General features: G+C 44.1%; 1 protein-coding gene across 1 annotated transcript in view; it reads left to right on the top strand.

Moving 5' to 3' along the window:
• ADAMTS6 (ADAM metallopeptidase with thrombospondin type 1 motif 6) overlaps nt 1–27369 on the top strand; it is a 2426739-nt gene that overhangs the window by 547275 nt on the left and 1852095 nt on the right. Inside the window, exons 6-7 of the mRNA XM_069627350.1 lie at nt 8009–8092; nt 8607–8752. Coding sequence (XP_069483451.1) covers nt 8009–8092; nt 8607–8752 — 230 coding nt within the window. The remainder of the gene's footprint in view (nt 1–8008; nt 8093–8606; nt 8753–27369) is intronic.

The following is a 27369-nucleotide window of genomic DNA, read 5'->3' as shown; positions in this document are numbered from 1 at the left end:
TAATAAGAACGTGAGAGAAGAAATGAAAGGTGTAAATTATTGCGCGTGCATACTTGATGCACAGCTAGGTTTAGAGAAATCAGTGTGAGACAGCATTCTAACTGGAAATCGTATACGTATGCACCTGATGGAAGCAGTGCTTGCATTACAGGATTTGTAAGGTAATGTACGTGAATTAGAAAAAATTATCATATTTGAGCATGTCTAGCAACTCAGTGAGTGAAAATAATAAGGTTACTCACCGTAGTGACAACCTTACTCCTAGTCTATAGTCCCCTTTCCTCCATACTAATGGGACATTCCTCCGTCCTGTGGGACAGGACCGTGGCACTTTGTAAAAAGCATAACCTTTTTCAAAAATGTGTCCTTCTTCCCTTTTTACGCGGAGTACCACATGCAGCCGTAACCCTGCCCTCCATAGCTCTGCCCAGCTCATCGCTGATTAGTCCTTTTCTATCACCTTTAAGCAATAACAGAGAAACACTTATTAGAGGGGACGGCAGGCGGGCGTATGGAGGAAAGGGGACTATGGCCTAGGAGTAAGGTGGTCACTATGGTGAGTAACCTTATTATACTCCTACGTCCCGTCCCCTTTCCTCCATACTTATGGGAGATTCCCAAGCACTCCTCACAGGAATTAAGGGTGGATGGAAACCTCCTTACTGAAAAAGGTTTTTAAGCACAGCCTGGCCAAACTGATCATCAGACCTGGAGCTCATATCCAAACAGTAGTGTTTACAAAAGGCTGATGGAGAGGACCAGGTAGCCGCTTTCGCGATGGTCTCCCAGAGGACATACTTTTAAAAAGCAACAGCAGCTGCCTTGCCCCGTACCAGATGTGCATGAACCCCTTTTGGAGTTTGAAGACCTTGAACAGCGTAAGACTCCATAATACAGGCAGCGATTCATCTGGAAATAGTCGCTTTTGGAGGCCTATTTACCCTGCGGATTACCGAATGTCACCAAGAGTTGAGAAGAACTCCTAAATTCAGATGTTCTGTCCATATAGAACTTAAGAGTTCTTCTAACGTCCATGCAATGCAAAACCCTCTCAGCCTCTGAGGCTGGGTTTGTAAAGAAGACAAGCAAGGAGATTGACTGATTCAGATGAAAATCAGAGACCACTTTTGGAAGGAAACAAGGATTCGTCCTCAGGACAACCATATCCTTATGAAAATCCAGTAAGGGATGCTTCACCGACAAGGCCTGGAGCTCACTCACACGTCTTGCCGAAGTCACCGCAACCAAGAAGGACACTTTCCATGAAAAGTGCGTGAGGTCTACAGTAGCCATTGGCTCAAAGGGCTTATGGCACAAGGCCGTAAGGAGCACTTTCAGATCCCACGTCGGATGCGGTTTGCGAACAGGATGGGGTATGCGGCAACAGCCAAAAGATAAGCCCTGCATGTCAAGACATGGATGCCTGACTCTGCTAGATGAGAGACAAAGGACAGCACCGTGTTGATCCAGCTGTCTGGCTAAGCACCAGTGGCACAACCAAAGCCATTTGCTCCTGTATTGAGATCTCGTCGAGGGCTTCCTGGCTGCCTGAATAATACGCATGTTATCAGCGGACAAGTTGAGGTGTTCTAAAGATCTGAACTCGGGCACCATGCCACCAAGCTGAACGATTGTTGGGAGGGGTGCAACAGCTGCCGATCTCTCTGGTGAAGCAGGTTGGGAACCAACAGAAGCCTGATCGGTGCACACACAAACAGATGATGAAGCTCTGAAAACCAAAACCTGGCTGGCCACCACGGTGCTATGAGCAGAAGAGAACAGTTCATCATGCTCCTCAGCTTGCACAGCGTCCAATGAATCAGAAGCAGAGGTGGGAAAGCATAGGCTCTCATGTTGAGCCAGGGAATTTCGAGGGCATCCCCCAGAGAGGAGGCTCCCAGCCCGTTCCTGGAGGCATACAGGGGAAGTTTCCTGTTTGACACCGTTGCAGAGAGGTCCACTTCTGGAGTGCCCCAACACTGGAAGATTTGCAAGAGGACCTCGGAGTTCAGTTCCCTCTTGTAGCTGACCATTGTACGTCGGCTGAGGGCATCCGCAGTAACTTTCAGGTGACCCGGAATGTGCAATTCCACCAGCCAGATGCCATGCTGAACCACCCATTCCCATATCTGAATGGCAAGATTCACAAGAGGAGGGGACTTGGTACCCTCTTGCTTGTTGATATAAAACATGGACACCACATTGTCTGAAACGCTTTTGGCGCCAGGAAGATCGCCAGGAGCTCCTAGTGATTTATGAAGGAGTTTGTCCTGCGGTGACCAGAGATTGGAAATCTGAAGAAGGTCCAACGTCACACCCCACCCCAGAAGGGAAGAGTCCGTCATGATTGTCACTAGCGGGCAGGGGTCCTGAAAGGCCGCGCCCACCGACAGATTACTGAGAGACGACCACCACACAAGGTCCGCTCTCATGAAAGATGGAACAGGAATCATTTTGGAGTCTCCACTGCTTGGCGCCAAGAACTCTGAAGAGCCATCTGTGTTCGCCTCATCTTGAGACGAGCAAGAGGAAGAGCCAGCACACATGAGTCCATGAGGCCCAGAAGCCTCTGGAACCACCAGACCGACATGCTCTCTGACTGCACAAACACCTGACACGTGGCCAACAGATCCGCCATTCTGTCCCCGGTCAGATGCACTCTGCAGTCAATCGTGTTCCACCGAAAACCCAGGAAAATCAGGTCCTGAGAAACTGTCATGGAGCATTTCCGCAAGTTCACTGACAGCCCAAGATGGAACAGGAGCTGGAGGAGAGACTGGAGGTTGCTCAAGGCTGATTGAGGACAAGGACTGCGCAGCAGCCAATCATCCAAATACGGATACACATGGATACCCTAAAGCCGAAGATGAGCTGCGATAACCGACATCATCTTCGTAAAGACATGTGGTGCCGAGCTGAAGCCAAACGGGAGCACTCGGAACTGGAAATGCTCCTCCCCCACAGAAAAACATAGGTATTTCCGAAGCAGACTCCAAATCAGAATATGCATATAAGCATCCTGAAGGTCCACCACGCTGAGCCAATCGCCATTCTGTAAAGAGGACTTTATCTGACAGGGCATGATCATCTTGAATTTCTCTTGGGGTAGAGAGTGATTGAACTGGGAAAGCTCTAGAATGTTTTGCGCCTGGTTGGGTTTGGGCACAGTAAACAGCTGGGAGTAGAAGCCCTCCCCTCGCTCCCCTAGGGGAACGGGTTCCAGCGCCCTGAGATCCAGCAACTTCTGTATCTCGGCTCTGAGGGAGGGCAAGCCCGACTGCTGGAAGGAGGGATTAAAGGGTGGGGTAGGGGCAAGGGGCAAGCGGAAGCCCGTTCGAGTGACTGACAAGACCCACCGGTCCTCGATGATGGCCTGCCACGCCTTCCAGTGAGACGCAATGGGGCCTCCCACCGGAGTCTCGTGCGAGCGCCGAGAAACTTCATTTAGTTGGTTTATTGGTGGCAGCGCCATCTGAACCTGAAGAGGAGGCTGAGGAATGGGAGAAAAACTTCCCGCGTTGTTGCCGTCGGCAGACATTTCCTCATGGAGTATCGACTCTAAGGGACTTCTGACCCACAAATTCCCTAAAACTAGAGGAAGACCGAGGCTGCGAAGACGTTTTCTGTGTCCTGAAAGGTGGTTTCACCAAGACAGACAAGGACTTGGCAGTCTGGGTGCTGTCCTTAGTCTTAGTCAGTTGAACATCTGTTATTGAGTGAAGAAGCTCCTTGCCATCAAAACGCAGGTCCAGAACTTTATCCTGTACCTCTTTACAGAACTTGGTAGCGTGCAGCCAAGCCTGACGAGAGGTGTCCATGCCAAGCATAAGGTCCCAGGCCGAGATGTCGACATGATGCGCCGCGGCCTCCAGCATATCCTGCGCCAGGACCCTGGCATCTGACAATCCTGCTTTAAAATCTTCTATCTTATTAGCGGGAACGAATTCCTCAAACTCTGACAGACCTTTCCACATTTTCATATTCACCTCCGCTAATAGCAGTTCTGCGTTAGCTTGACTTAACTTCAGGGCTGAATTAGCGAAAATCTTCCTCCCCAAAGAGTCAAGAAGCTTATCCTCTTTAGGTAGAACCTGCGTTGCCACTGTAGAAGACAATGAAGCAAGACTGGATTGTAATGTAGCAGCAGCCATCACCGTGGAGGAAGGGGGCGGACACAACGGTAAGGCCACTTCTTCTGAAGAATGGAGCCTATAACGAGCGTCAATCTTTTTGTTAACAAACAGTCCAGAGTGTGGTTTCTCCAAGACTTTACGGACCTCGGCTAAAACTTCCTTTTGCAAGAACAAGCCGGTGCGCTCCAAAGCAGACAAGGTGAACGCCCCCAAAAGCACCCCTCCTGCGGAACGGGTGCCTCAGGTACTGGAAAATCCAAAAGACACATCATGTCCAGCAACCGGTTGTGAAAGGCTCTAACAGAGCGGGGCTGGTCCTCGCTCTCCTGATCCCCCTGTGCATCGTCCGACACATCCGGATCAAGCTGCGCAACATCTGGCACTGCTGGAGATTTGTCCACTGGAGACAATGGAGGCAAGGGAGGGAGGGCTGGTGGAAGCCTGGCCGGTAGAGGCGGCGCTGGCGGAATCACCGGTGCCAGAACTGGGACCGACGGCGCAGGAGGGCATATCTCCCTAAATAAGCCTCGAAAATACTCCTTCATGGGGTCGGAGCGCATTAGCTTTTGAAATTTGCTGAAAAAAGCATCCTCCTTCGACGATTTAGAAGCGACTGGAGGAGGTCTCTCATGAGCGGAGTAACTCCATGGACGTAAGGGAGAGGGTTGCCAAGAGGGCCCTTCTCCACTGTTATCGACATAGATCAAGGGCGCAGATGCCGCAGGGAGCGAGACGTTGTGTGGTAGTGGCATCCTAGCGTTCCAGTCAAAAACTGGACGGAAGGGATGCGCACAAGAAAAACGATGTTCACCTGAAATGTCACTCCCCACACCCAAAGCCGATGGCGTAGATGTAAGGGAGGTATCCAAAATGGCCGGCGTAGTCTTGGTGGGAGTAGCCGCCATTTTGTCAGCACCTGAGGAGAACTGCGACACGTGTGAAAGTGAGACACGGGTCTCCACAGATGGGTCAGGGGTCTTCATCTTAGCCTTGACACAAGGAACCTCGGCCGAGTCGGTACTGTGTGGCCTAGAATGTTTTTGAGACATGCTATCAGCCAGAATAGCCTTCAACGGAAGGACCTCGGCAACGCCAGTAACAGAGGAATTCCGGTCAGGGACCTCACTCTGTGCCCCCGCAACAGAACTGGCGTCACCACTTGAGCGGGAACGATGAGGAGTACACCTCACCGACAAGACCTTAAGAGGCCTCTCAGAACTGTCAGTCACCTTAGCCTCCAAACGAGGGACCTTGAACCCAAGCCCGGTAAAAGCCTCTTCACGAGGAGCCTCGAACTTTAGTTCGGTACAGAAAACCTCAACAGAGGCCTCAGGGCATACCCCGGTGTCTTTACAAGAAGGTCCAGTCAAGGAGACCTCGAAGCAAGCTCCGGTACCCACCTCCTCAGTAGAACTGAGCCCACAAACAGCTCCCCACAGGAGGGGTCTCGGATTGTGATCCGGTGTCAATAGGCCCCTCACGGAGGCCTTTGTAGAAAACTCTGGTACACTTTTTAGGCCTAGAATGCACCTTAGGGCAAGCCCCGGTAACAGAGCTTTTGATGCTCTTCCCGGACCGGGAAGACCCCGGGAAGGAGTCCCCCGGTCAGGGTGCCCTAAAAAGCAAAGAACTCACCGATCGTTTCTTCTTCTCGTCGATGAAAGTTTGAAAGTGCGTAGGGGGAGTGCGCTGAAACGCCTCCTCCCACCTCTCTAAACGACGTTGAAGCGCCTGGACCAAAAGGGAATCGCAGTAAAAACACTAGTCTCACCGGTGGTCCCGACCCAAACACTCTAAACAAAGAGGATGGGGATCCGCCCTAGCGAAGAGTCGCTCACAGGAAGAACAAATAGGAAAGTCTAACTGAAACGGCATAGACGGACTGCCACGCTACCGCTAAGCCGGAGCAGGAGAGGAGGACACTGTAAGGAAAAAATCTTCCAAAGATGCAAGTGCGTCCAGTCCCGATCGAGCGGAGAAAAGGACTGATGGGCGATGCGCTGGGCGGAGCTAAGGAGGGCAGGGTTACGGTCGCGTGCGGTAACCCATGTAAAAAGAGAAGAAGGACATATTTTTGAAAAATGTGATGCTTTTTTACAAAGTGCTCCGGTGCTGTCCCACAGGACGGAGGAATGTCCCATAGGTATGGAGGAAAGGGGACGGGACGTAGGAGTAAATGCATTAGGTGCACTCCTGAGCACAGTGAATCAGCCAGACATTTGTAGGAATATTGTGTTGACTTGTATGCAGACTCTAAAACTACAGGGTTTAAACAAACCTGGGGGTAAATCCACTGTACTATGCAGTAGAAAAACCTTCGCCTCGAACAATTAAAATACCAAAACCAAAAACATACAGCCCCATTGTAGAATGATTTTGTACACTGTGTGAGTGAGCCCAGAGTATTTGTATAGCACAGTTGACCTACACTAAGCAACAATGTATGCATTCACCGTTATTCCACCTAGGAAGTAGCTGCGATCGGAAGTAATCACACTATGGTGCCTATTAATTCTTTAAGAGGAGTTCTTGTTTATGTTGTTTATCCAGCATTGGATATTTCATGGATTCCGCCTAGCCTGTCAGCGGGGAATATTCAAAGCATGTGAATCCATGAAAGATACCAATTCTGGAGAACAGGAGTTACAGGTAAACAACATACTCCTTCTCCAGCATTGGATCTTTCATGGATTGACATGCTTTAAATATTCCGTGCCGACAGGATGGGAATAACCGAGGATTCCCAGTCTGTTGGTGGGGAATATTCAAACCATGTGAATCCATGAAAGATACCAATGCTGGAGAACAGGAGTTACAGGTAAGCAACATGCTCCTTCTTGTGGTTGTACTTGCCAGGATGGATCTGAGTGTGGGTGAAGGGATAGTTGTGTGGTCGTGTATTGTGAATATTGTTAGAGCAGTTGCTGGCTGCGTAGTTCTGCCAGGAGCTTTACCGAAGAGTTGGTTAGGATTTGTTACATTAGGCATGATAGTTGGGGAGAAAGGGAGAGGAGGAGTGGGCTGGAAGCTCAGTAAAGGAACCCCTGAAAAGTGAAGGGAAAGGGGATGTGAGAGGCACAAGATGGCCAATAGATCCGGAAAGAGTGAACAGTAGGTAAAATGGGGATGAGAGGCCAGTAGGCTCGAGAGTGTGGATTTTCTATCAGTGTTTATATACATATAATATATGGTGGTGGTGAGGGCAGTTTTGCGTGGTGACTGAGTCATACAGTGCAGTAATCTCAGACGTGTCCGTTTAAAATGACCCTAAAAAGTCAAGACCAGCATCTGTTGTACTGTACTGCCAGGATAATCTAATCATGACGCATACAAAGGTAAGATCTGTGCATGAAATCCCTTTGCGTGTACATTGTTTGAAGTTCAAGCTTTGATAGGTTTATAAATAGGCAGCAGAGGCTTCAAAGTGTTCCTTTTGATGGGGCCTGAAAATGCAGCGTTGGTTATGGTCAAATGCTTGAAATTGCTGCCGGGTGACTGAAAAGTCCTGCGCTATTGTTTTTTCGCAGACAGCGTAAAGTTTATGGACACTGTTACAGTGTGTCCCCCTGTAATGACATGGCTTGGGGATTACATGGCATTGTCTGGCCCTGCTGTTTAGACTGGAAGGCTAACCGCCTCCAATGAGATCATGTCCCAGACTACACACATTCAGTGGAGTGGGCTGAGCATGGAGGCACATGGCTTCTCTTGAACGCTGTGTTAGGAGCCTTGCATAAATGACCTTCTATTTGTCTATTGGTCAATTTGGGAAAGCCCCCACTTCTGCAGCATATGAGATTAATGCTACTTTTATTTCCTCTGGGTTTGGTGCTTCTTGTCTGACTTTGTGTCTTTTCTTATTTTCTGGAGGTCAGGTTGCCAAACTTTATCGTGATTCCAGCCTCGGAAACGTTGTGAATATTATCGTGACACGCCTGATCGTCCTGACAGAAGATCAGGTAAGACAAAGCTATAGTCAAGAATGCCCATCCGACCGCACACTTACAACGCATTTTAGATAGGACACCGCAACGCCACTGTGATGTAATTATGACTCTCTGTGGTTAACTCCTGTAGGACCATAAAACCTCAATTATAACTTCGCGTAAAGGGATCGTTATTGTTCGCTGTCTGGGGATAATGCATGTGCAGCATTAACTGATATTATCTGCATACTTTGGGGGGTTTCGGTGGCGCAGTTCAGCAATTATGGAGCCTTTGTTTTTGTATGTTGGGAACGTAAAATAGCTGTATTGCCATTCATAATTGCATTTGGAACCGAAAGACCAGCCACTCAGTTACAGACGCGCTGAACTCTAGTGTCAGATTTTATGGAGATAACACTTGGCAAGAGGAGGTTATTCCTAGAAATCCGTTGCTAATTATAGCCCCGCTATTGTAGTCATCAGAAGGCCTAGCAAGGGACATTGGTGATTTGTTTGGAACTTCTCTGGTATGCGTGTTGTATTGCAGCCAAATCTGGAGATCAACCACCATGCGGACAAGTCCCTGGACAGCTTTTGCAAGTGGCAGAAGTCCATTCTGTCCCACCAAAGCGACGGCAACACCATTCCGGAGAACGGCATCGCCCACCACGACAACGCAGTGCTTCTGACTAGGTACGCTCTGCTGGGCCTCTTTCAGGCAGTCTTTCTTCATGATCCCCTTATTAATGTCTTAAGCATTTTATCATTTAATGTAAAGTATAGCTGGAAGGAAATTAAGGTAGTGATTGATTGTGAATTTCATTTTAACATATTTTCAGACTATTTTGTGGAATACCAGTTTCAGAATTAAAGTTTCATAGTGACTTGTGATTTTAGCTACAAAAGTTAATTTGCTATTGTCAGCAAGCAGGGGTGGCTCCCATTTTCTATTGATTACATTGAATACTTCTATGCCTTTGTCCATGCCTAATGATTCTTGTCGTTTTTTTAAAACCCAGGGCATTTTCTAAATGTGTGCCCTTCTTGAAATAAAAGAGCAATGCTGTTAGCGTGTGATGCAATGCCTGAATTTGCAAATGTCGCCCTCTTGAGTTGTTTGGAAGCATTTGGCGATGCATTCCTATTTGGTAGGCCATGACGATGCAAGAACCAGTGGTCTACCTGGCACCCCCTCTCTGCAGTGTGTATCGGCAGACTGATGAAAGAGGGAGCACATAAGCTTATATGGTATACAAGCAACCCGATGATGTGAAATATGCTTAAGATGTCTGCTGGTGGAGGGGCCAGATACATAATGCATGCGTTATGGTGCCAGCACCCTATATACATAAGCAAACCCTTCGGCAACCCCAATGCAGGGAGCATCCCGTTGTTATCATTTTGCGCAGAAACACTAATTGGCATATGAACGTCAACGTCAAGAAGGGATATTTTTGGCTGTTCTTTATACATTTATTAATTGACATTCGTTTTTGGAAATGCATGAGCATTCAGTAACTGTTTCCATAGACCAAAAATATATTGCCGGGTCTCGTTACTGAAAGGTCAGTATTGTATAACACGTGGTAAACTACCATCCGTTACACAAAGGGCAGTGAAAAGGGGAGCACTGGGTTTTGGTGCTTTCATACCACAAGTGGTATACAGCAGTGTCTACTCAGCTGGTAGATTTCATTCTTATCGGGGAATGCCCCTTGTACATCAGGTCCCCCATGGTTCCACTGGCTGTGTCATCCGATGCTGCATGACACATCTGGGGATGCCGGTCTGGCTGCACCCAAATTAAGACCAACCTTTTCCAGTCTTATCTTGAGTGATCATACCAGCAAACACAGACGGGTCTCTGGGGTACCCCACATATATGAAATGGCGTCTGCGAGTACACAGGGGACATGGTGCCTGCACCATGGTTTATGATATCCTGGCAGAAAGGCAGGGCAAAACGGCCTGTACCCCTGCCATACTTTGCATAAAGTTATACGTTTTGGTAAAGCATCTCTAGCACATCACAGCTTTCAGGTGGTGTGACCTACTGCAATGAAGGAGTATTCCGTTGAGTGGCATATCAATAGAGTATTGCCAATTAAACAAGCCACATTACACTATTGTGTATGGCTTCCATAGGAAGTCCATATCAACTATTCCCCGGCATCTTCCTATTGTGATTACATGGCAGGCTTGTTTGTTTGTTTGTTTATTTTACTTGTATAGCGCGCCTGACCCAGGGGTGTCTGGGCGTTGGTAAATACAAAAATACATGTTACAGTATATACAGAGTAATTCGGTTCTTACACAGTAGAGGGTTACATTTCATACACCATAGTACATATGATACATACTACAGGGTAGGAGAGCACAAAGGAAACACATCATTAGATACATAAGAATCCTGTTCGTTTTAGATTAGTCAGGGTGCATGATAGAGTGAAAGGGGTAGGTTAGTTTTTGTTAAGTAGCCAGGTGATGACACTACTTCTGAATTTTTCAAATACTTGGATAGATTTAATGTTATGTGGGAGTGTGTTCCATAGTTGGGACGCCAAGACTGGAAAACTGGAGCCACCTGATTTTTTTAGGTTGTATCTGGGTACCTACCACTAAGCAGAGTGTATTAGTGGACCTTGTGGTGCGAGTGGATGATGTTGCAGTGAGTTTGTCAGTGAGGTATGGCGGGGCTCTGTGATTTAGCACTTTGTGGGTGAGGCAGAGGGCTTTCAGGTCAATTTTTTCTTTAATGGAGAGCCATTTACAGTATTTTCTAGTAGCTGTAATATGTTCTCTTCTGGATATGTTTAGTGCTGCTCTAAGCACATTGTTCTGCAAGATCTGTAATTTATTGAATATGGATTTGTTGGCGCCTAAGTAAAGGACATTGCAATAGTCCAGTTTGGACTGTATGAGTGCTCTAGCTAGTATTAGGCAGCTGTTAGATGACAGTAGGGGTCTGCAAGCCCTAATCAGCTTGCCTGTGTAGGTGGTGGCTGAGGCGGACATATTCACCTGTTTGGTTAGATTAAAGTGGGCGTCAAAGTAGAACCCTAGAGTTTTTACATCTTTGGCAGTGGGGATGTTGTTCCCGTCTATGCTTATGCTGGTATATTTAGGGCTGAGTTTTTTTAGGTTGGTAGGCGAGCCAACCATGAGATTTCGGTCTTATCATCATTCAGACAGAGGCCGTGGAGGGCCATCCATGCCTGAATGATGGTATAGATTTTGTTAATCTAGGCTACATCTGTGTCATAATTACTCGATAGGGGTAGGAGTATCTGGGTGTCATCTTTGTAATTCATGTAAGTGACACCCAGACGGTCCAATTTATAAAACAATGGCTTTGTAAAGAAATTATAGAAGGTGGGTGAGATGCATGAGCCTTGTGGCACGCTGCAGGTGATAGCTATGGGCTCAGCTGCTGCCAAAGGTGAGAAGACCTGCATGGTGCTGTTGTTAAGGAACGATTGGATCCAGGTGATGGAGGAGCTAGAGAAGTGATATGCCATGGCTAGATGATCACAGAGTACCTTATGGTCGACCAGGTCAAAGGCCGCCGACAGCTCTAGAAGGAGTAGAGCTGCCATTTTTCCTTTGTCTTTTCATCAATTTGACTCTTGAGGTCAACAAGAGCAGTCTCCGTTCCATGCTGCGGTCTGAAGCCAGATTGTCAGGTTCCTAGTAGTTAATTTGACTCTAGATAGTCTTGTATTTGCAGATATGCAACCCTATCTAGAATTTTTAAGAGGAAAGGGACCGTGGTGATCGGCCTATAATTTGTTGGTATAGTCGGGTCCAGTGTTTGTTTCTTGAGAAGTGGGAGTACCCAAGATTCCTTCAGGTTGCAAAGTACAGAGTTGCGAGAAAATGATAAGCTGATTAATTTGGTGATGAATGGGGCCAGATCTCTGGCTGCATCTTTTATGATCTCTGCTGGACAACTGTCACCTTGACAGTTGGATGGTTTCAGAGAGGCTATGATTTTTTGCACCTCTGGCACTGATACGTTAGTGAATTGAAAGCTTGAGATATGATGCGCGGAGGCAGATGTGGTTGGAATGTTAGGGCTGCTAGTAGTTAGTTGGAGCTTTTTGTCAGCTATTTTAGTCTGGAGACCTATGGTTTTAGTGGAAGTGTGTTTTGGATGCTAGTGCACCAGGGTTTATCCTTGAGGCAGGTATCTGAGGGAAGGTTAGGGTTTTCTAGCTCTCTTAGAATATTGAACAATTATTTTGTGCTGGATCCTGCTTGGTCTACTCTGTCTCTTTTTTAGTGTGGATAATCTCACTTTTGTATTTAGCTGTGATATTGGATAGATTGTTTTGTTCTCAGTAGTGGGGGTGTTTTTCCAGAGTGTTTCAAGTCTCCTTTTTACTGTAGCAGTTTGACTTCTGGGGTGAACCATAAGTTCAGATGTGCTCTTGGTTTCCCGCTGCGCATCTTTCATGGGGCGATAGTATCTACTTATTATTAGGCCACCCTTTTTGTGTCCGGCGCTGCAACTATAGATGTATAGATTGCTTAAATGTGATTCTTATTGGATTGTGTATAATTGATTACATTCACAAGTCACTGGAGGTGAAGGTGCAACACAAATACCACCACTCACTTACAAGTTCATGAATCTTGCTGCTAAAATTCAAGCCTGAAAAAGGATTTTGATATTATGTTCCTGATTTGAAACATTATGATAATGAAAGACAGGAATTGTTATGATTTTGAAAAATAATAAGAAAATAAGAAAAAATGACTTAAAGAACTAAAACAAAACAAAAAAGAACTGCAAATTAATAAATGCTGGTTGGTTCTGAATACTGTAATCGTGTTTTTGCTCTTCAATTTGGTAAATGAAGCACACGGTACACGTAAACTGAGGCTAATGTGTACAGTGTATGACTAAAATAAGTTTCTGTTTATTTAAATGAAATATGAACAATGGAAATCTTAGGGTAGGATGCCCCCCCTGCGTTAATTTATATAAGCGATAGTATCTATGGCTATGGCCATGGATTTGTTGTAGGTGTCTACCAATAGATTAGTGTCATTTGTGGAGGGTAGAACATCTAATATAGGAATAACTAGTGGTAAGATGACCTCAGCAGTGATGTTTCATTTATTTCTCGTGAGGCATGGTGGTGCAACTGGGCTGGTTTTCTTCTCTAGTTTGTTAATGTTAAGCTCAAAGGTGAGGAGGTAGTGGTCGGTCCGCAATTGAGGTGACGCCTCAATGGTTGTGATGTTGCAGTTTAGGTCTGCTACCCAATCGAGTATCCTGCCTTTCTCATGGGTAGGTTGAGTGATTTTTTGTGAGAATCCGTGTTCAGGCAGGGCATTGGCTAGAGATGTGGCTGGTAGGTCATTCAGGTCGTTATAGCCAAGGTTGAAGTCGCCTAGGATGAGGTTTTGCACAGTGGGTTTGGTGTTGTCAGCAGCTAGTGACGTGATGTCTTCCTCAAACGATCCTAAGGGATCGGGAGGCCTGTAAATTAAGTGGATGGTGATTGTACTTTTGGGTGATGTTTGGAATTTAACTGATAGTTGTTCACAGGAGGTAAAGCGAGTCGAGGTGGCTAGTCTGATGTCTAGCGAGGATCGAAATATGATGGCGGTGCCTCCTCCTCTAGAGTTAGGTCTATCAACTCTGAGAATTGAATAATTGTCAGGATGGCTAGGGCAAGTGCCGGGCCTGCATGTAGCCATGTTTCTGTTACTGCAAGAAGATCAAGGTTGTTTGCTAGAATGGTGTCAGTGATCACAGTTGAATGGGCTACGAGGGATCTTGCATTTATGAGGGCTCCTCATGTGGGTTGTTTCACCATAGCAGGTGTTTATGGCATTCATAATCAACTGCTATGGCGTGATAGCAGGGTGATACAGCATTATCCAAGTATTCTATGTTTGCCCTTTGAGTTGGTGTGGTGAAGGGAAAGGGAACTTGGTATTTTCTATGTTGTATATAGTCCCCTCATGCCCACACTCTACACCCCCTACAACGTTGGTACATAACGGACAGTGCAGGGTGGAAAGAGGACGCTGGGGTGCCATACACAAAGTAAACTATACGTAGGTAGCTATCAACTATGGGGTGTATACCACCTGAGGGTTGGGAGGAACATTTTAGACATCTCACAGTTGTTGTCTATCGGATGTCACTCAGAGCCATCAGTGGAATATATCCCTGTAGTTAATAGCTGCCCATCTATAATTTTAGATATTTCCCTTTTATTATATGTCATTATAACTGAGAACTGCCAGTGATACTAAGGAACTTCATTGAGGTGTCAGTGGGAACAAATTGGCATATTGATCCTAAATGGTCCAATGTTCTGTGAAATTACTTGTTCTTACTGAAAGCTTTAGAGTTAATAAAGGCATGCACACACATGGCTCTCTTTACAGTTCCACATGATAGAAATTAGTTGTTCATGTAATTAAAATTGCCAAGTGCACAGTCAAGTGCAGTTGCAGCAGTACCTGTTCTGGTTAAGCTCCTGGGAAGGAGCCCGGTCTCCCCTTTGCATGTCCATCCAGTGCCAAAACACTGCTGAGCGGACTACCCATAGTACTACTTTTCTGTCTGCAGCAATGACTTCAGAGGAAGAGAAAGCGGAGGAAGTTACAAATACCAAACTATGGCGCAAAACGCCCATGAAGTGCGCTGTCAAGTGCAGCTGCAGCAGTTGTCGCAGGTGCACCATGCAAGGATCCCTTCTCAGTTGTTTGAACATCCTATAATCAGCGTTGAGTCAATTCACAAACTTTTAAGCCTGTTTCTATTCTTTGACTCTTGTTCAAGCTGCCTAGCATACGCAATATGTACAACCTCAAAAGCAAGGCACTTGAGGCCCGTTTGCACTCCTCTTCTCCTCTTTCACGTTCCCATTCAGGTCCTAGTTTGATTGTAGATTCTTCTCCTAGACCGCCATCCCTCGTGAGCAAGGAGCACCTACAGAACCCTTCTCAACTCCCCACGCAGAAAGATGAGAAGAACATCACAGATTTATATTCGACTAAATCAACCTCTGCCCTGGGCCTCTCTCTCAGAAAGGATACATTGAATATAAAGGAGATTTTAGACACTCAAGTAGAAGGGGCTCCTTCAGCTCACTCTCTCAGCAGCACTTTACATCATAAAGCCGACAATTCAATTTCCGTGTATCCTTCTATGGATAATTTATCTCCTGATCCGCTATGTGAATCACTGATGTTTCCCAAATCTCTCCTGAGGCCTGCCCATTACGCTGATCACAAATCACCAATATTTGAACCCTCAGCTCACATATAATCTCATGTCCACTCCTTTGAACTCCCCACAATTAATGGAAACTGGAGCAAATTCACAGGATCTGGGTCTTTATTCTTTGCTTGCACTGAACCTAATTTTTTATTCTTTAGTTACATTTTGAGAAAATGTTAACAATGAATTTAAAATTAACTCTTCATCAGTATTTTCTCTGAACTCCAAAGTCACCTTTCTTGAGGGCTTTCTTTGCTCGCAAAGGAATCTTCATTCAAATATAAATGTTCTAGTTGAAATTGAACAGGGGAAAATTGTCCTCTTTCAAAAGCTGTAACTACAGCCTCAATTTCTGTGGTAGAGATTACTGTCCACCGTCAGAATGTTAAAGAAAACATTTCTCTCTCAAAGGTCTGACCGAACTGGATAGCACAAACATCATCATTTTTTCTGCACTCACTTAACAACATTGGCTCGTGGAAGTTCCTCAAAAACCTACACACAAGTGTTTTAGAATCGGATGTTAGTGAGACTGCTAAACATGTTAATGAAGTCTCCTCAAATCCAACCAAGGAACCATTGAATAAGAGAAAAAGAAGCAAAGGCAAAAAAGGCTAAATCAACAAGTATTGTTTCTCTTTCTAACATCGTCCTCCATTAAGAGAAGTCTCAAAACAACTAATCATGTGGAAGGTATGAACTCTAGCCTCATGATGATTTTCCCAAGAGATTTGTCTACTTTTTCTGATGATATTGAAACATGTGCAGATAATCATCCTGCAACACTTTCCAACTCGCCACAGGCAGCACCATCCATTCTTGAGTTTGAGAAATTCTTGACATTGGCAGAAACGCAAGAAATTGTAATTTCTAAAGTAAACCTGTTTTTTTATCTTCCACCTCGAAAGTGCAATATTCCCTGACCCCATATTTGGCCATGAAGTCATCTGAGGTGCAAGATTACAAATACATGCATGGAAAAAGGGAAGATATTAACAGGTTGATAGGGTCATCCGCCGACGAGCTTCCTATTTTGTATCTGTACATTGGATGTGGGAACTCTATCTCCAAAGCAATAGCAATGGAGTGACTATTTAAAGGTGGCCAACCGATTACTCTAAAGCGTCAATCTGTTGTAGCCCTTTTTCATGAAATTCCTGCATTGAGAAATATACATTCGAAGGACATCGACCCTTGGGGAAAAATGTGAAAGGTCTTGGTTGGTATCTACTCTGGCAAATTCCAATACCACTGGCTGGCGTTCAAATTGTAAACTAGCGTCAAAAGTCTCCAGGATACTTTGTTGGAACACGTGTGGCTTTAATCACCTGTTCACAAACCAGGATGTGAACATTGTGTTCAAGAATTTTGAAATCCTGCTCCTACAGGAAGTCTGGCTTTTGGAAAATCCACTTTTGCATGAGTTCACAGTTTATCTTAATACTTCTGCAAGGGGTTGAAGGGACGCGCATTTGAATCATCTTTATGGTCTGCTCGTTCTCTGCATTTTCTAGCCATTAGGTTATTTTTTAAGCAAGCTATAAAGGAATTTCCTAGAGAAATTTTGATAAATACAAGTTATTGAAACCCCCTAAAAACGAACAAAGATCTATACCGGGATACTTTATATAATAACTTGCACAGCTGGCACGAGGAATACAGATCCAATAATATTTTAATTGGTGGTGATTTTAATTGCCTTTGCTTAGACATAGATCAGCTTCACATAGCTGCTTTTCCAAACCAGAACAAGGTTCCAGAATTGATTAGAGGCAATGCGTGCGTGCATGTTCTGAATGTATGGGGCTTAGTTAAACTAAACGTCAATGTACGCAGTGATTTCTCGTTTCAGCCAACTTGGAAAAGAGGTCATTGTTCAACTCTTGAATATATCTTCACCTCACAAGCACTGTTTGACAAATGTATTCACCTTTCTATAGTAGACAATTCTCTCAGTGATCACCTTTCACTTCAACTATCAATGGATTTAAATACTTCTGGTTGGCGCAGGGGCTCTCCTGAGGAAATATTAAGCACCAATAATGCCAGGGATTTAATTAAATGGAACTCCAAGAACACCCAAATACTAACTCAACATATGGGCACTTTAGGGACATTCCTCTTACGACATATAATAGTCGAAACTCATCTCCAAGTAATATCTCGGATAATATGAATAAATTCATACTCTAGATTACTACAAAACTTAAATCATTTACTAACAAAATATTTACTCTAAAGCGACATGTTTACGATGCCATGGTCCAGCTAAGAAAAACTGAGATGAGAAGTCAATTTAGGGTAGCATCTATGAACATGTTGAACAATATCGTAGCAGTATGTAAACAAATACAATTTAAGAATTGGCTTGAAGCCCACCAGTATCTCCTCATGCAAAGAGACACAGAAAGAATGCTGCTTTCCCTTTTCTCCAATAACACACAATGCTTTTGGGATATAATGAATAAAGCAGATATGCTTCAAGTTAACCCCATCGCTGAATCCATCTGGTGTAAATATTTCACAGATGTATATGCCCCTGTTACCTCACCTTTGAAACAGATCAGGTCCTACCTAAATGTTATGATGGACTTACATTTTCTGTTGAAGATATTGAGTTAATAAGTAAAAGCTCAGAATCTTCTAAGGCAACAGGTCAAGATGGTATGCCCAAAGTAATTTTTAAAGGGGACCCATCATCATTTAGCTCGATTCTCAAAATGTTTTTTGATGCAATTATCACTCCTGGGTCGCTACCTCCATCATGGAAATAGTCACTTTTAATTCCCCTGTACAAGAAGGGAGACAGACTATCTCCTGGCAACGATTGGCCCATAGCTCTTTTGGACTCGTCAGCAAAGTATTTTCAGCCTTGATTTTAGTTGGAACATTGGATGTCTATAAGGTACATCATTGATAGGGCCCAGTCTGCTTTCAGGAAAAGGTTGGGCACTAATTTTAATGGTTTCATACTAACACTTTTGAAGAATTAAGCAAATAGGTTGCGTGGCCCTATTTTCTTATCCTTTATTGACCTAAACTCTGCATTTGATCGGGTAAATAGAGAACGAATATGTGGAAAATTGTTGACCTGTCTCTGTCCGCCTCATTTAGTTGCCAACATGAGACATACTGAAAAAGACTACAATTTGCAAGTGCGCCTAAATTCTGATGGCAGACTGTCTTGCCCGGCTGCTGTTTAACATTTACACAGCCAACTTCGCATCAGCCCTGTCTCGAATTAGTTATCATAGATCAAATATTGACTGGCGTACATCGATGTCTCAATTCTCTTGAATCCTATATGAAACTGAACAAGTAGACATAAACACTGAAATGTCCAAGGCTATGATCATTATTTATTTATTTTACATTTTTAAAGCGCTCATACAGCCCGCAGGCATCGAGGCGCTGTTACAGACATTGTTTTTGTTCATTTAGTTGTATAATATTTTTTTTTTGTCTTAGTTGCGTATATATAACACGCTTAAACACCAGGAGGTTTCTAAGCGCGGACCCCGTTATCGAACCTGTGTTGCTTCGTGCCATCTAGCTTCCAAGGCGCGCACCTTGCCGCTGAGCTATCCTCCCGGGACATGCAATCTATCAGGAGACTGGACTGAGGAGACCCCCGGCTGGCCCATAGAGTCGGGGTTTGCGCCAAAAGTACTTTAAGACGAGATAGCTGCACCTTGAGATGGATGGGGGTGGAGATTTATTACTCCAACACCAATCAATAAGGACAACTCAATGGTTTGACAAAGGGAGTCCGTTTAATGACAAGTACAAAAAACGGGAAGTCATTGCAATCAGCAGTGATGCGATAGCCCGTCTCGCTTCAACTCCCATGAACTTCATAAAAAACACATCATTTATACTGAAAATTTGTCATAAGTGACTGAAAAGTTAATAAGCATTTCTATTGGTTAGGAAAAGGTAACTTTGATATAGGTGCTATATCTGTATATGGTAACAGAGTGAGGTATTGGGTAAAACACTGTCAGGTGGGCATCTAAGCCCTTCCTTCAAAATGACTACTGTGCACGTCACCAAAAGTACAATGTTCCATTGGCTCTACTAACTATAGGACCCTAGATTATTTGGTCCATTGTGATTGGGTTGGCATAAACCCCATGCATAAATTTCCACTTTACTTAGCAGCACAAAGAATGGACCGCCAGGGGCAGGGTGCCCCCTGAGCTACCCAGCCTTCCTTCAATTAAGGTTATAATCAGTCATCACTTCAACAACAATGTGTCAATTACGTTACTGTGGTTGGCTCCGAAACTGCATCTTCTGCCTGAGAAAGTTCCGCTATCTTCTCCTGGGCGGATGCCACACGTAGGTGTGAACTCGTGCTTCTCCTCGCTTGGATGGTCACGTGATGCAGACACCGTGAATTTGCCTAGTTTCTCTCGATTTGGGCATTTAAATCTTATTCGGCTTGCCACCTGCCTACGCTTCCTTACCTTGACCTTTCAGAGGCAGGATATTCTGTTCTTAAGTTTCAATTAGACGTAGCTACTTTTCGTTCCTTCTATTGGTATGACCTTGGCTCCTTTGGCATGAGTTGCATCTGCTGAATTTCGATTCAGCCGTCTCTTCTCATTTTGCTAGAATATGAATCTTGTCTTGTTTGGCCTCTAGTAACCTAAGTTGATTCTGCTTTTCGTGCAAAGTGGACTTGCACTTATAATACTGTGCTTCATTTTGAGGTAGATTCTGTAAACATGGCGCTTTCTGTGCTACTCTTCTACTAAGCATGATAAGCTGTACTGTTTTCTTAGCTTTCTTGCATTTCAAGCATATGTACAGGCGTTAACTTGGACAATATCTTCATCCTGCTTACAGCTTAGATCTCTTACATTTTAACATCGTCCCTTCATTCCTTGTTCATGATATCTCTATTCATGGCGTTTCATCTCTTTGTGTCATTCTCGGTTTGTCATTTCTTCTATCTGTGAGTCTGTCTGGGCTCTCATGACGTCACCATTCGTCTTCCATTAAGACCTTTTTGGTTTCTTCCAGGGCGGTACTTAGGCAATCTTCATTTCGTCTCATTTGTTGGTAGGGTTTTCTCAATGGATATCTAACTGGCCATGGTTTTCTGGTTATTGGTACTTCAATAGGTGTTGCTCTCCTGATGGATACTGGGCAGAGCCCTACTGCGGCTCTCTGCTGGTTTATTTGCTCATCATACATCACATATTTTGGTGTGAATGTTCCTGGTACTTCAAAATGGGAGATGGGAGTGTAGGCTTTATTTGGGACCTCCTCTACAAGACAATATTCTTTTCAGTGATCCCTGAATGGGGTCACCATCAGGAAAGTTGACCAGTTGAAATATCTGGGTTATACCATCAATGGGATCATACATTCTAAGGACAGCATGGGGAAGATCTGCCTTTACGCCACATCTATAGTGGCGCAGATTAAAATAATTTACAGGAAATTAAGGCAATTTTCATTCACTGCTTTTCTAAGATTCTATAAAGAATCCCAATTCTGGAAAACAGTATTGGTCTTTTTTCTATCCAGACCATCATCAGTTGGAAGAAACTGTCTTAATTAAGGAATATTGTAGCTACTTCTGCGAATTCCTTGTATACCAACCTGCATGATCTTATGCTTTCTAAGGCGTCTATTGCACTTAATACATGGATTCAGGGGTGCGTTACTATATTGGAGTCCCTAAGTCTAACCATGCTGGTTCTCTTTAATAATCCATCCAGTCTTAAAGGAAAGTTGCAGACTTAGGACTGGACCCAAACAAGGAGTTTGGCCGGTAAATATACATTATTTTCTTATATTGAGGCCAATGAAAAGGCACTAAAAAATTGTATCTAAATATCTAAGCAATTTCATATTAAAAAATGGATGCAAGATTTTTTGTGTTTTAAACTTAACTTGTACCCAACAATGGGGATAATTGGCTGTTGTAAAAAAGTGCCTAGAGAGCATAGATTATAATAAGGTTACTCACCATAGTGACTACCTTACTCCTAGTCCATAGTCCCCTTTCCTCCATACTTATGGGACATTCCTCCGTCCTGTGGGACGGGACCGCAGCACTTTGTAAAAAGCATCACATTTTTCAAAAATGTGTCCTTCCTCTCTTTTTACGTGGGGTACCGCATGCGGCCGTAACCCCGCCCTCCTTAGCTCCACCCAGCGCATCGCCCATCAGTTCTTTTCTATCGCCAGGTCTGAGACTTTTAAGCAATAACAGAGGAACCTTATTAGAGGGGACGGTGGGGCTATGGAGGAAAGGGGATTATGGACTAGGAGTAAGGTAGTCACTACGGTGAGTAACCTTATTCTATTCCTACGTCCTGTCCCCTTTCCTCCATACTTATGGGAGATTCCCAAGCACTCCTCACAGAAATCACGGGTGGATGGAAAACTCCTTATTGAAACAGGTTTTTTAGCACAGGGTTGCGCGCTAGCTGCGACCCATTGACCGTCAAAAATACATGGCTCTTAGCACTCCGCCAGTTGGCCTTGGTTATTGCGTGCATCACATTCTACAGGTCTAAATCCCCACTCTAGAACTGGACTCCAGAAGTTTGATCTAGAATATTTTACCTCTCTGAACCAATTAATAAAATGTGCTGTAAGTGGTGAAGCATTTGTTTACTGCATTGTTCTGAATTTTTTGTACACAAAATCTGTGGGACAGCGCAACTACATTAAATCAGTTATCGTCATACTGAAGAGGATGCCAAAGTTTTCTGTGCAATCACCTCCAATCCCGAGTTTGTTTCTCATAGAATTTCCAACTTCATGTCAAACCTTTTTCAACTGGCTGAAGACCAATTGGCTACAGTTCCACTCAGATAAAACAGCTGCTTCTCCCTGGGTCTAGTTCCAATGTGCTGACCATAGTCGTATATCTGCGGTGGAAATCGCTACTCCTACACTCCTCGAGTCAGACCAAGGCCGTATTCTCGGTATAATGTTTGACTTGTCTTTTGTTGGAACCACGTTATCTACATGATGTTACCTCTATCTGTGTTAGCAGTGTCACGTACCTAACGATTCTAATCCTGAACATGAGAGGCTTTGATTTTATCATCCAAGATATGGTATGCTATTACTTTAAACATGAGTACAGGCTCATTATATATACTGACGTCCCTGAATGTACCACACCAGTTTTATGAGCCATGAGCACAATATTGGTCCTACTATGCAAGCCATATAATATAAAATGTCATATGGCTATACTAAATTAATTTTCTTAAAACAACAACATATTTGGGGTTCAACATACAGGAAGCGTGCCGATCTTGGCACATGTGTATATCATCCATCTAAGCTTTTCTCTTTACCAGATGTTTGAATTTGGGAAGGCTGTACAAGGCCCCATTTACAGATAATGCTTCTCTGCTATCAAGATCGCCATATTCTATTTCACCTCAGTGAGAGAGAGAGAGAGACTGAGAGAGAGAGAGATACAGATTGAGAGAGAGATACAGATTGAGAAGGAGATACAGCTTGAGAGAAAGAGAGAGAAGGGGTGAGATAGGGTGTTATCTGTGCGATATATGCTCACACTAATCGTCTGAGTGGTTAGTAGACCTAGACCCCCTTAGTTATTAATCAAGAATAAAGTAAGGTTTTGGGATTGTAAGATGATTCTGTATCTAAGATATATTTAAGCAGCCAAATGCATTTAAGCAATAACACCTGATCCGGTTGGCTGGATCGGGTGGTAACGGCCTGGGGGACAAGTCACAGGCACGAAAACACAGCGAGGGCCTTAACAATGGGCTCCTGTGCCATTACTGCCTGATCCAGCCATGGATTGGGTGTTATTGCTTTTAGCTGACAGCAATGTATTTTGTATGAATGAATGGGATGCGCTTGCGGTGTCCCGTTCATTCATACAAAAACTTACCTGAGATGGACACTATGGAGTTGGAAGTGAAGCCCCTCTTCCATTTCCTTTGTGGCCCAGGAGGCTGGAGTGGTGGTGGCGGTTGCGCCGCGTCAAATGAATAAGGTAAGTGGGGTGGGGAGTAAAGGGAACAGTGACCCGAGGGGCAGGCAGGGTGGGGTAAAGATGTCGGGGTGGAGCAGCAACCATCAGGTTGCTTGGAACACAGACTTGGATTGTGGGATTCAGCCTGCGATCCAGGCAACCAGATTTTTTAGCTCCCCGCCCGGGTGCTTATAAATATTCATAAGTTCACTACTTCCCTCTACTATGTACGACATTGTGATGGTAGTCAACATAATACCCAGTAAAATACAATCCATATACCTTGTAGAAATAATCTTATAATTGTTCAAGTGGCACAGCGAGTAGAGCGCTCGCTTTGACATCCGTGCAGAGCCTGCTAACGCAGGTTCGAATCCCGGCAGGGCCAAACTCAGCCTTTCATCCTTCCGAGGTCGATAAATGAGCACCACACACCGTGGGTGCGCTCAGATACCTGAGGGTTTGCAGCGCTATATAAATGCCAAATTATTATTGTTATTAATGATGTCAGAGCAACCTGATAATGAGATAATTGGATGATGTCTTAACATTGCACAAATGGGACAATATTTACTGTTTCCCAGCCAAAGGTATCTCTAGCAAACGTTATTTTAAAATCCATTCCCACTCCACCCCAGAGGATCATCTCTCACTCTTCATGTGAGACAGGTAATCCGCAATCCACACACAATTGATCCCTGCTGCTAAGCCCTTACTAGCTCTTAGGCTCCTTCCTGTGCCTAGATGCATTCCAGAGGTCCATGACTATTTGTGTCTCATCCATTATCTATGGCCCATGGGCATATTACTAATCCAAGTCTCATACCTGCTCTAACACTTACCCTGCGCCAAGGCTCTACCTTGGCTGAGAGACATCCTTGGCTGAAGCCCCATCCTTTCCCAGAGGTCTCGCCTAGCGCCACTTCCCATCCTTTCTCTAAATCCCATACTTTATGCACTGCACATCCCTGCTTCGAGATCCATCCTTGCTCTGAGGAACATCCCTCGGGAATACCTACCCCTGATTGAAGGCCTGTCCCTGTGGCGAATCAACTTCCAGGGTACCAGTGGTCCAGGGTTGAATATCAGTTTCTAAACCATCAATCAGCCCTACACCTCTAGTACACCAGAAGGAATCCAAACAGATTGGAAACACAAGCAAATTATAAACCTCCGAGGGCCATTTTGGTAATGTGGTAATGTGGATGGAACGGCAGGCTTATCTCAAAAAGGTTGTGGATCCAGTGATAAAAGGGACTGTACAATCAAGGTTGTATACAAATATCTACTTCATTATTATCACAACAGACAGTTCTAGCACACTACAAAATACAATCCTCCCTGTAAAGGAATGTAGAAGACAGAAAGTTTCAAGAAGGAAAAGGGATGCATTCTGGATAATGACAGGAGGATAGTCGGTATAACAATTAATCGCAATGGTTCAAGAATACTTGGTTTCTCTCAAGGGGAGCAGTGAGTCATAGAATGTCACTGGGGGCCTTCAGAGAAGGACCAGGGGGGCATAACCACAATGTACCTTGTGCTGTAGGAGTTCAGGCTGCAGGCTAGCCCACACAGCGGCTTGGGTCAGGAATCCTTGTCTCAGCACTGGTCGGCGGTTCTGAAGCAGTGGTCGGGGTTTCTCGGACGGTGTTAGCTAAAGCGGCATAACAACAGTCAACAGTGCAGTCGGTTGCAGCTCGAGGGGCTCAACTGGCTCGAAAATGTCCTTTAAGCCAAATGGGCCTCAGTGATTGATGTAGGCTATGCCTACCTTAATTAATCAAGCCTATGTCCCCACCAACGATCTCTTGTATGTGTGAGGTCATACAGAATTATTGGAGGAGATCCCAAAATCCACTCCTGCAGTGGAGTGGATACCTACCTTGGTTTTGGGGAAGACAGATTTCCAATATAGAGAGAGGTAGGTGGGTGGGTCAGTCAACAGTTACTTCCCATCAATGGAAACTACATACATTTTTTAAAATAAAAAATAATATAAATATATATATATATATACATGTATATATATATATATATATATTAATAGTTTCAGCATAAAAGGTCTCTTGAAAATAGAGAAAAGGTACATATTCATTATAATCATCACAACACTCTAAGAATATATTAAATAAAGACAAGACACAAATATACAATGTTTCTTAAAAATAGAAAAGCAGCAGATGTATATCTCACATTTATAAGTAGATCAGCCTATAGGAAAGATCCTATCAGGTCTTGATTTAGATCATTTATGATCTCTAAATACTTAATTACAGTCTATTATTTATTCTAGACTGTGAACTCGACATGTTTCAGTCCTCTTGGTAGTGGTGGGACTTTCTTCAGGAGTAATCTTTAGTTGTTTTAAGAGTGAGTGCATTGCTGTTATAAAATCTTCTTTTATTGAAGCTTCATTCACTACAGGGAATGTAACTGTTGACAAGAAACCAGAAACAAAGAATCAGCACTTTGGCTTGTATTCTTTAAACACAAATAATGTGTGTGGGCAAAATTCAGAGTTAAATGAATTTACCTGAATTCCCAAGTGTAGTAGAACCCTCAATGGAAGCGTAAATGGCCACCGGAGTTGGAGCGTTTTCAGGTGAGTAGATAATTTCTTCTACATGTTCCTATGAATAAATTCATAAAATTTGGAGGGGTCAAAAAAGGTTTGGGTATCCTTATGGGCGATTTGGAATTTTATCAAGCATTAGTACATGGTTTTGTGGCATGGGTTGATACGAGAGCCAATTCTAGATAGAGTAACCTTTTATGCAGGTTAGTTTTCTAGTTAACACCGTTAGTTTAGTAAGAGTTGGTTTTAAATCTTATTGAAAAATCCAGACTTCTTACCTCTGCGTGGTTGGTCTAGGGGCCTCATTACGCGGATGGCGGTGAACCATGGCACTATTAGTGCCATGGTTCATGCCGGTAAAATACCGGTAAAATACCGGCACCACCAAGGTGGAAAGGGGAATTACCGTCCTATTCCAAGGTTGGACGGGCGCTAATTCCCCCTTCCACCATTGCTCTTCCCCATTCCCATTTTTGCCCCATAGGGCTCTATGGGAATGGGGAAGGTGCTAATTACGGTACCGCAAATTGCGGTACCGTAATTAGCTCCCTGGTCCCTTTGCGGGTTGGTTTTTTGGCAAAAAGCAGGCGTTAAATTCCCCAACCCGCAAAGGGACCTCGTAGTAAGGCAGTTAGGATTTCCCGGTACCGGTAAAATACTGGTACCGGTAAACCTTTACCGCCATCCGTGTAATGAAGCCCTAGGTCTCTTTTTTCAATTTTTTCAATTCGTGCGGGGTTAGTGCCCGAGGTCATGGATATTGCTGGGGTTAATCTGTTAGAAAGAGAGTCACACAACGACTCGAGTCAGAGTTCATTCTAAAATGGGTCTTTTACAACAATTCTTTAAGCCTATCAGTATTAGGCATTTGCACACTATTCCTTTGCTAGTGGTAAAAGGATATGTTATGGTCTCCCTTAGGTGTTAGGCAGTTTCATATATCCAAAGCATAAGTGCTTTAGCTGTCCCGATGCCGCCATTAGATGTCCAATATATAAATTGTGCATTGTTATCTGCACTCATTCTAAAGTTAGTTGTCACGATAATTCACAGCGTTTAAATCAATGTTAAAAGACGTTTAATGAAAATGCTCCTGCTTACCTGATTCGTAAGGCGATCTCTTTTCGTACATATCATTTCGCCGAGTTAATTTCACTTAGTTTCCTAAGCCTCCTCTCTGTGGGGCTGTTCTTTTTGTAACTGTTTCTCAGGCAATGATGGGGGACGCCGGTTTTGCATCGTGTGTGGATGCCATCTTGGAGTACCATAATCACTGGTGTAGTGATTTCTGTTATAGTCCTTTTTTAGTGTTGTTCAGGCTGAATGTGCTATTAGTATCATTAACGGGCAAAGCATTTCCCACCATGTTGAGAAAAATAAAAATAAAAAGCGTTTTTCTCTCGTCACGCGGTCTTTATCGAAAAAGAGTAGACTACAGGAGTTGACATTTATATGCTAATAATGTACACAGTTGGCCACATTATTTTAGAAAGGAACCTTTT

The sequence above is a fragment of the Ambystoma mexicanum genome, chromosome 6p (assembly GCF_040938575.1).
Source record: "Ambystoma mexicanum isolate Mex_15411 chromosome 6p, UKY_AmexF1_1, whole genome shotgun sequence".
Classification (NCBI taxonomy): Eukaryota; Metazoa; Chordata; class Amphibia; order Caudata; family Ambystomatidae; genus Ambystoma; species Ambystoma mexicanum.
This window is presented reverse-complemented; position numbering and strand designations above follow the sequence as displayed.